This window comes from Stegastes partitus, unplaced genomic scaffold (genome assembly GCF_000690725.1).
Source record: "Stegastes partitus isolate 25-593 unplaced genomic scaffold, Stegastes_partitus-1.0.2 Scaffold301, whole genome shotgun sequence".
Classification (NCBI taxonomy): Eukaryota; Metazoa; Chordata; class Actinopteri; family Pomacentridae; genus Stegastes; species Stegastes partitus.
This window is the reverse complement of record NW_007578032.1, coordinates 211,622-222,642: the sequence shown is the minus strand read 5'-3', so window position 1 is coordinate 222,642 and position 11,021 is coordinate 211,622. Positions and strand designations below refer to the sequence as shown.

The following is an 11,021-nucleotide window of genomic DNA, read 5'->3' as shown; positions in this document are numbered from 1 at the left end:
CTGAACCTCACCCTCAGATCACATCTATCCTCATGTTTTTGCAGAGCTGCATTCAAGAGCAAATACCCAAGTTAGTTTTGGTTTTTCTGGTTATATCTTGGACAAAGTTTGACCTATTAGTTCATATTTGTTAGCTACTTATGAGCCCACAATGTCTGCATGGTTGCATTGTTTCAAGGCTACTTTACATTAAAAAAACACTAATCGGAGCTCATTTCGTCTTTTGAGATCGACGAAAGAACAAAGCTGGTCAGATGGTGTGCGTATTAAACCAGATCCACATTGATCACCTCTAATTAATTGGAAAATTAGATTTTTTTCCCCCATTTCGAATCACTTCCTGATCAAAAACCTCCATCTACAGCTGATGAACTTTGGTAACTTTTCATTCGCTGTCAAACCGTTTCAAAGTGTGAAAGTGTGAATGTTTTCTCTCCCTCCAGAGCCAAACTGCAGTTTTTCCAAAGAGCAGAACACAGAAGTTAATCTAAATTGTACCAGCGGCTTCTGAGAATCACCTAAAGACAAATGAATCGACGGGGAGACGAACACAGCTCGATTAAGAGCCCCGACACCCACCGGCCCGCGGCCCCATCGATCGGCTGATTGACGGAAACTCCGAAGACGAGCGGATTTCCTGCTGTTCCTTAGAAAATACAACAAACGGCGAGAAGAAAGTCCACAAGTCCCGAGTCTTTGGGGTTATTTCTGTCAGGAGCTCTATAAATATGAATCTGGTTGAAGATGGAGATCGGTTCAGGCCATCAAAAAGTCCTGGATGCTGATTTTTTACCAACTCCTGACAAACAGCAGTTTATATTAAAACCATCAGTAACATAAACATCCATTTATGTTCCTTCATTTAATTTAATGCTCTCATATTGGGGGAAAAACCCTTATTATTTGTGGAAACATGGATTTTTTTTATGTGGACATCATGTATTTTTTGTATGTGATGTAAATTAATATACGTTTTTTTTCTGTGATTTTAGTAGATATAAGCTTTAATTTAACAAAACAGAGAAAATCTGGAGAAAAATATTTTTAAAAAATATTTATTTTTCCGTCTTTAATTTCCATATTTTGAATTGATGGCAAATATCTGTAGGATAATTAGATTTAAAGACAGCAAAACCATCAGGCATTTTAAATCAATAATTTTGAAATAACTAATAATAACTTTGAAAAATAACAGTTAAGAAGTGTTTCCCAACTTTCAGTTCCAAATATTTATATTTTTTCATGAATAAATGGGCAAGTAAGTGTAAAAATAATGATTTTTATGCTGATTTAAATACAGTAAAAACTGTAATTTTACTGTCAAAAACTGTAAAAGAATAATTTACCCTTTGTGGAAATACAGACTTGTGCTATGAACAATATTTTGGCCTGTTTCTGTTTTTGTTTTGTACAATTTACATGTGAATTAATAGTTTGTTTGTTTTTTTAAAGGTTTTACTAGATTTATCTTTAATTGAACAAAGAAATCTCGACAAATGATTGATTTGTTTCACCATTTTTCAACCCTTAATATACATAATTTTTTCTTTCAAATGATGGTGAATATCTTTAATGTAATTATCTGTATCTGCTCAATTGGAGGTTGCTTTTTTTTTTAAAATCTGTAATTGGATGAAACTAAAAAGAAGAAGAAAAAAAGACCAGGAACTTATGCAGGTAATAAAATATAATAAAATACAATAAAAAATAAAATAATAAATAAAACAACAACAGGTGTTTGACTTTGTTTCCAATTTTTTTTTTACATTATGATTTCTTGTTTACAATAATTTAATTGTAATATTACAGTAACTACAAAAATATAGTTAAATGTGTATTTTTTAAACATTAAACATCCCTTATTAAAGATTAAAAGGGAAAAAAATGTAAATAAAATAAAATACATTGCATTTAAAATTAAAGAACTGTGCTTTAATTATGGAAAATGCTGTTTTTTATTTATTTATCTTTCTATATTTTTATTTCCTCTCATTTTACAGTAGTTTTTCCCTGCTGCTGAAACATGACTTTTTTTGTATTTTTTTTCTCACATTTTTCTGTAATCCAGTTCAAACTAAAGCCGTCTGGTTGTTGCTTTAAACTTCTTGAACCAGAATCGTCCATTTGTCTTGTTGCACACTCAGAAATATGTTCAGTCACCTCTGATTTTTGAACAGCAGCCTGCAAAACGCCTCCTGATATCACAGTTTTAGTAAAATAACTTCTGCACCATTAGACTGATGCACATAATCTTGAACGAACGCTGTAACGCAGACAGAAGCAGAGCACAGAGTGAGTTGTTGAGTTTTAAACCCAGTCTGAGTTTCCATCCCCACACCAGACCCCAGATCCGTCCTCCAGATCCGTCCTCCATGGTGGAGGAATCCTCCCACATCATCGCCCTGATGACTCTCATTCTCTCTTTTCTGTTCTTCCCCCCAGAAAGCTTTAAACTGCCACTGATGTGAAAGGCGGCGCGCTGACCGAGTCCGGAGGCAGAGGAAGCATTAAAGGTTCCTATTGGTTTTTAAAACACTCTGCTAAGTGATTTAAATTATGACTCGGGTACACGATATGCTAATAAAGTCTGTTCCTGCATTCCTCCGCTGTGGTCTCTGGGCCGGAGCTCTGCAGCAGCAGTTTCTCATTTCTGAAGCAGCAGAAGGAAAAAAAAAAAAAAAAAAAAACGAGCTGAAGGAGTGACGGGATCCAGCGTCTGGTTTAGATGAAAGCTTAAAGGTCAAGTCAGATTCTGGAGGAAAACTATCAGCAGCTAAAAGGTAAAAAAGAAGAAAAAAATCTAGAAAAGAACAACGAAAATCAGGCAGCAAGAGATCCAGAAAAGTATATTTAAAAATGACAGAATGCTGTAATGTTAACAAACTGTAAAATATAACAGCACATTTCTGTACAATTAGATTTTTTACTGATTTAAATAAAATGGAATATAATTAGTATACATTAAGTAAGTAGCATTTGTCACCATATTGCATGTCAGCCAGTGTACATAGGTTGACTTTTTTATTTTTATTTTATTTTATTTATACTGTATTTTTATTTTTTATTTAAAAAAAAAATGTATGGCACTAATACAAAGTTGAGAGGAAACTTTTCCTTGGTTCCTTGGTACGTCCTGGATATTGAGAAATGTACAATAAAAATGTTCTATTCTATTTCATTTTATTTTGTAAAAACATAAATTAAAAAAACACTGATTTTGAGGACACTATTTACAGTTTTTAACAGTTCGCATGTGAATTGATACAGTCAGTAGAATAACATTTTTGAAGTTTCTGTTCTATTTTTATTTCTTACCATGCATAATTTGTCTTTTAAATAAATGGCAAATATCTATAAAATAATGATAAAATAATGTCTTGAATACATTTACAAAAAAGGGTATTTTTTTTCTCAGTTAAATAAAAAAAGAATAATTTAGTATATATAAAAAAACTGATTTTTGAATTATTTTTGTTTAGGTTTTTTTTATGGTTGACACATAAAATAAGACTTTTTTGTTGCTTTGCTAGATTTGATCTGTAACTGAAAAAAAGAGAGAAAATCTAGAAAACAATGGTTAAAAATCCTTTTCTCATCAATATGCATAACTTTCCTCCTTTTAAATTATGGCAAATATCTGTAAAATTGTTATTTGTATTTGCTATTTTATTCATTTTTTAAAAATCTGTATAAACTGTATTTTAGGAAATTACAAAAACAGATCTTGAACTTACACATCTAATGTAAAATAACAACAGTTTTTTGATTTATTTTTTTTCCCCATAAAATTATTCAGCCATAATATTATAGTAACTAAAAAATGAAGGTAATTTCATTCATCTCTCTGTGTGTAAATTTTATTCATCAAACATTAAAAAGCCCCCCAAAATTAAAATATATTATTTAAAATAAAGGCGAGCAACTGTGGTTTGATTATGGAAACTTGCATTTTTTAAAAATTATTTATTTGTTTCTAAAATAAATAAAAATCAAAAATCGCTTAAATTTTACAGTAGTTAGTAGCAGTCTGAGCTGTTGGACTGTTCCAGATGGTTTTATTTGAACAGGCTGTCTGACAGTGTTAACAGTTAGAATCACAGCCTTAACCTTTAACAAATTCACTCTTTAGTCACTCTGTTACTAAAATACCCTTCTGTTAGTTCCTATCTATGTCTTTTTGTGAGCCGGCCTCACCGTGCGGCCAGACTAAAGACTTGTGGCTCTAATGCGGCGCGTTCATTCATAAACAAAGTCAATTAAGATGCCGGGAGGATGACGCAGCGTTACACGAGTGGTAAACACACACGACCCGGGGCCAGCCATCAAATCTACAGGATCATCAAACAGGCAATACCGTCGCAGATGTTTTATTCAGACCCACAAACTCCACAGCCGCAGAGACGCTTTTTAATATCCCCAAACTGCGTCAGCGAGCGGTAATGACGGCGCTGAGATCTCCCGAGCATGGCCGCGTGATTCACGGGTACGTTATTTATTGAGCTTCGTCTTGTTCGGATCACTTCCTTCATGCGTGATCCAGCTGTGGTGGTGCAGGTATGCAAGAAGAAAACAATAAAACCGCCCTGGAAGTACGAAATGATAAACAGCAGCAGATATTCAGCTGTCGAGGAAGTCTAACACGCACCGGATGGCTTTTACAAACCTCGGAGCGCACTAAGGACTTGTCCACACGTAGCAGGGGTTTTGTAAAACAGAATATCCTCCGCCTCCGTCTAGAAAAAAACTAACGCCACCTCGTTTTAAGAAAAGAATTCCTCCACACCTGACTGCCTAAGTGGTTCATATTCTACGTGAGGATGTAATAAGTCCGACCACAGGAGCGACGACCGGGATGTACGGAAATTGTCACGCCATTCTTCCAGGATTTCCGTCTCAAAGTTCTCCCATTGCGTCCCGGTGTCTCTGATGGAGAACATGCCTCGAACGCAAAGCATTTCACTGCGCGTTATACCCTGTTTGACTGTGTTTGTGACCAATAACGACCTTGAATCCTTGGAAAAAAACGTGGAATGGCAAGGTGGCGGAACATAGCCGTCCTTAACGGCGTCCGTTACCTTTGTTCTTGTACGTGGTGCAGTATCTGGGCCTGGACCAGAGACAACGCAGTTCTGAGGGCGTCCACGCTGTTTCCGAATGTAGAAAACAGATTTTGTCGCAGGCAGTGACGTTTCGTAACCTAAAACGCCGGTGATCGACGTCCACATGCAGACGCATAAACGGAGGATTCACAGATCTTCACTTTATTCGGAAGTTTTCGAAAGAATCGTTTTTAATGCCGTAAATCTGCGTTTTCTTGTGGATGACAGGCCACATCGTAGAAACATATCTTCGTTTCGTGAGATACCTGCTACGTGTGGACGAGGCAAATAAAAGCTCGAGCTCAGCAAAGGATGACTCTCGACATCAAGTGACTCAGGAGAAAATCTTGCTGTGGATCGCCAGAAAGTCGACGTCAGCAACAGAAATAGTCCTTTTTTTTCTTCTGTTTAACCCTCTAACTTCAATTAAGAGTAATTCCTCCACCTTCACAGGCAATCAGCGCCGAGTGAACTCTGACATTTCAGCACCTTCTTCTCTAATTTAGGTAAAATGACGAGGCTCAGTTCTAGCGACGGAGGCTTCCCCTCATAAGTATGCATTAGCTTCCAGTTCCAGGTTTGTTTCACCCTCCAGATTAACATATTGGGAGCTTTGCGACTTCTTTTGAGGCCTCTAGAACAAATCAGACTGCCATCATAGTAAAGTTAAGATATGAATTATAATTATTTAACCCCTAAAACATAACAAAAGTGACGTTTCATTTCCGTCCGGTCGGTGAATGCTCATGCTTACCCTCCTTGACGTGTTCAGCAACACACAACCGGAGTCGTCAGCGTCTGAGGAGAAACACAACAACACATGCAATTAGACATCCAGACTGAACCACAACAGATCACACAGAACGAATTTGTGCTACAATCACATAGAGAGGGAGGCGTTTATCCCTTGGTTGCACTTTAGTTGGTTTGTCCTTTAATTCGTCACCCCATAGCAAATGATTGGTAGTATTCTCATGCTCTGAGGCCTTTCGGTGACCCTTCCTGCTCTACGGATGAAGACGCTGTCATCCTAGAAGACGCCACTAATCACTCAGAACAACTTTGCATCGATCTGCAGCGACCCTTTGGTCCAAAGGGACGAGTGGATCCAAACCATGCTGGGTTTTTTTTTCCTTTAATTTGCCACCCGTCTGTATCTGTAATAATTCAGCAGAACCGGAGCAATTCTGCCATCTGATCACACATCTGAAGAGCCCACATGTGGTTAACGGGGCAGAATATCATATAAACCTGTTTGTTTTATTCAGAAATCAAATTAAACACATTTGCACACGAAAGGTAAGAATAAAGGTAATTTTAAAAAAGTGGGGATGTCCTGATCAAAACATGAGCCGGATCCTTTGTTTATGTCTGGTGCCACATTTCGTGCAGAATTTGAATTATTTTCCGAATAAATACAACATTGTCAACCAATAACTGGCTCCTGATGAGACAAATTGAACACTGTGGACATCTAGAACACAATCCCAGCTGGTCTCAAACACCTGAGTTCTTGTCGGAGGTCATTAAGCACCACAGAAGTCTTTGTCATGGCTCCCCTGACTGGCTACAGTATTACACAATGAGAGGCTCCACCTGGTGGAACAACCAAGTACTACAGCTAATCTACAATGACCGCAAAGTCCGGACTATAAGTCACTACTTTTTCCACATGCTTTAAACACTGCGGCTTTAACAATGATGCGGCTAATTTATGGAATTTTACGAATTTGCCTCGAGACCACTACGACAGAGAGACTGAGGAAGTGACGAAGTAATTCTGAGGCTGTTCAACTCTGACAGTGAAGAAGACGACTTTAGTGGTTTTAGTGCAGGAGGAAGATGAAGATAGAGATCAATGACTTTTCCTGGTAGGCTGCTGGATGTTTTATTTTCTTAACCAGCCGTGTTACAGGAACTGTTTGGAAAAAAAGCATTTACGTATTTGTGTATGTTAGCGGTACGTATTTAATTAAAAGTTAAAAAACAAATACCTCATGTTACAACGTGGACACCTGCAGACAATTTGTTTTTCTTTTTAAAGTCAATGGGTGTGGCTTATATTCAGGTGCCTCAATAGTCTGGAAATTACGTCACCTGAAGTGAGTATTATCTGTAAAAACTGTATTGCTTTCAATCAGCAGAAAAATAAATATTTAATGACTTGGATCGAATCGATGCAAAGTATAGAGCAACAGTGGGATGTGTAGTTTTTTTTTTTTTTTTGAAAAAACCTGGGAGAGGAAAACCACACCCTGTGGGGTGAAAAAATCTCCACACAAAAAGCCTCTTCCACAGCGTCTCTCCGCTGCCCCGCGCACACGTCTCTATACGTTACGCCTGCATGTCAACAAACTACATACTTTGTGAATAAAGTTCCTTTAAATCAGAGGAGATGTTCTATCAGACAGATTTCTCTCTTAGTTACAGAAAATGTCTTTTGTTGTCGCATCAAACAGCAAAAAAGACGCATAACATGATGTGTTTAAGGGAAATGACCTGACTTTTCATTGTAAATAACACAATATCTTATAGGAACAATATATGATCTACTAGTTCATAGGAGGGTATTCGTTTTCAACTATAAAATTGGCTTTACGTGCCTGTTTTGATGTGATACCCAACAATAAAATACACCTTACTGTCCTCTTAGTTGAGTGTTTCCTTCTAGTGTCGCTTTATTTAAGATGTTTTACATCCAAATGCATCTTTGTTCAGATAACCACAAAGAAGAAAGTACATGAAAGATCTTTTATTCTTCTAGATATCGTACGAAAACCAAATTTGCTGAAGTTATGGCCTCAGTTCCAAAGAACCAAAAAGCCGTGAACCGTCTCCTCCGTCTCTGACTGTCGCTACATCTTCCGACGTTATGACTACGATCTTTTCGGGCGTTTCTTGTCTTTATCTGAGATCCTGCAGTGACGGGATGACGAGAAACGACGGCGGCAGAGAGAGAGAGACGGAGGATGACACGACCTGAAAGCGGACTTGAACCATGTGATTCGAGGTCAGCGCCTTTGGGCCGCCCGGGGATCCCACGACCTCCACGACCTCCACCCAGCGCCGCCGCTTCCTCAACAGAACGGTTTGATGCAAACCCGACATCGTGAAAGCGTTCCTCAGCAAACAGAACGTTCATTAGCGCTGGAGGGGAGTTCTGACTAACGAGGAAGTAGGTTCTGCTTCTAGAAGGGATGGAAGTGTCATGAGGCAGGTCTGTAAACGCTCCCACTGAACGGGGATTGGAAATCCTGCGCTGATAAGGTTCTAATGCACACGTCTGCCGAGCCGAGGCGAGCGCTTTAGATAAAGTACAAAGGTTCGGATTTTCCCAGAGTCAAAAAAAAAAGGAAATGGAGGAAGAAGCTTTTATGTTGGAAAACAATATATAATCATAGAAGCGTTACGTAACGGACGGTACCAGGCGACCGCGGGCTTCCCTCCTCCGCCGGGATTCATATTTAAATTAGATCTCATGTTAACGGCAGGAACAGTGAGTGTGTTCAGAAATTCTACTTTATGTTTTACTTCTGTTATTTAAATTGTCCACAAAAGGACAAAATACTGAAAAAAATAATAATGTATGATGTTATTTTAATGGAGAACATTTGTTAATATTCATAAATGTAGTTTTAATTGTAAATCTCTACTGTCTGGTGGTGATTTACACCTAAAAAAATATTGTTGTTGAACATAAAAGGACAAAATAAATCAAATAAATAGATTTACAAACAAAACAGGACAAAAAAACAAAATAAATGTTAAAAATGTTGACTTTATTTCATGTTAATGGGAGAAAATGTGAGTATAATAATACATTTAACTTTATTTATTTTTTACCTCTATTATTTTGATGTAAAAATAATGCAGTTAACAATGAAAAAACAAAATAAGTTTAAAAAAAAAAGTATACTTTATTACATGTTTTTAGGAGAAAATCTGTGTATATTCATAGATTCTACTTTATTTGTAAATATTTATTATTTGGTAGACAATTTACAAATAACACGGTCGGCCATAATAATATAAAATCAATTTTTTTAAAAAGTGAGAATATTTATATATATTTTTTCTACATTTTTTCTATTTGGTAGAGATTTACAAACAATGCTGCGTAAAAAACCACGATAAATTACTTTTCTTTTTTTCTTTTTTTTTTTTTACCTCTAGTTTTGAAATTAGAACAATGTAATTGACCACAACATGACAAAATTAGTAAAAATGTAAATTTTATTTAATGTTAATGGTGGAAAAATGTAGGTACATTAATAAACTACATAATTTATAAAAATTACTACTATTTAGTAGAAATTGACGAGTTTTTTTCCATTTTTAAACTGAATATTTAATGTCCTATTAATGGAAAAACAATCTGTGAATATTAATAAACTATACTTAATTTATAAACCTCTATTGATGTGGGCACATGTTTACCTTTCATGGTCAACTCTACTGTTTGTAGAAGTTCATTTATGATGAAATATCTAATAATAATAATAATAATACATTTTAAAATGAATCTTTGATTTCTATGTAGAAATTGTGCTTGATTTGTAAATGTCCACTAGTTGGTCATCATTAGGTTTCTAGAGATTAAAAAACAGCCTAGATGAATGTTAAAAAACAAATAAATGTATGTTAGTGGAGGAAAATGTGTGAACATTTATGAATTCTACCTGATTTCCACATTTCTGTTGAACATATATGGAGATTTAACTTTCAGTGGCAACTCTACTGGTTCATATATGATAAAAATATGTAACTATAATAAATTTTAAATTAATATTTTGTTATGTTAATTGGGAAATTCAATGTCATGGTATTTGGGGGAAAAAATCTGTGCATATTTATAAATTGATTTGTAAATGTCTACTAGTTGGTAGAGGTTCATCAATAGGTTTCCAGATTAAACAACAGCCTGGATGAATGTAAAAAAACAAAATAAATGTCATGTTAATGCAGGAAAATGTGTGAATGTTCCTGAATTCTACCTGATTTACATGTTTCTGTTGAACATATACAGAGATTTAACTTCCACTGAAAACTCTACTGATTATAAAGGGTTTATATGTGATAAAAAAAAAAAATATTTTAAAAAGTGTGTTTAAGATAATTATTATAACATTCAAGGCTTTTGCTCTCCTTAGTGTGTTGTACTTCAGATCAGGGGAACACAGAATGCTGGCGTTGAACTTGGTAGCAGGTGAGTAGAAATCATCCAAACTATGATGCTGTGAGGACAAATGGAGGAACGAGCAGCAGCCAATCAGGAAGCAGCCGGCAGGCAGCGTTACGTAACGCCGAGCGGCCGTTACAGTTATGAGGTTACCGTGGGCTTCCCTCCTCGGCGCCGCGTGAGCCGCTGTCGCCTGGAAATCAATCAGCGCCAAACTCCTCCCTCCAGCGATGGAGGAGGAAAAAAACAAACAGCAGAGAGGCTCTTCTTCAACAAGCCTTCAGCAGATCACAGTATCAATAACAGCGACAAGTGTTTGATCGGAGAACACCTTCGTAACAGCAGCCGAGGAGGAAGCATAAAGGAAGGAGGGCCGATGGGGGCCGATGGGGGGCACGTGTCGTGTGCAGAGGATTTGGTTCATCAAAGCCTCACAATCAAAAAGCTCACGGCCCGGTTGATCCGCTCCCGCAGGAGGAGGCAGCCCGGCGCTAATTGCTGTCAGGCTGCGGCAGATATTCATATATTCATATAAGATTAGCTGGTCCCCAGCCGCCACCTCCGTCTAATGGCCTCCGTAACGTCTCCATGCTCTCCTGGCTTACAGTAATCCAGGAGAGTCTCCGGGTTCAGGGATTAGGAACGTGTGACTCAGACCTGATGCCGTGTTTGATCAGCGCAGACGTAATTATCATCGTTCAGGAAGCAGCGAGTGGACGTTGAGTGAGTTCAGTTACTGAGGA

At 37.1% G+C, this 11,021-nt stretch overlaps 1 protein-coding gene across 1 annotated transcript in view; it reads right to left on the bottom strand.

Moving 5' to 3' along the window:
* The window catches only part of slc4a11 (solute carrier family 4 member 11), a 157,998-nt gene that overhangs the window by 81,918 nt on the left and 65,059 nt on the right, over positions 1–11,021 (bottom strand). Inside the window, exon 4 of the mRNA XM_008283193.1 lies at positions 5,854–5,897. Within this exon, the coding sequence (XP_008281415.1) occupies positions 5,854–5,897 (44 nt within the window). The remainder of the gene's footprint in view (positions 1–5,853; positions 5,898–11,021) is intronic.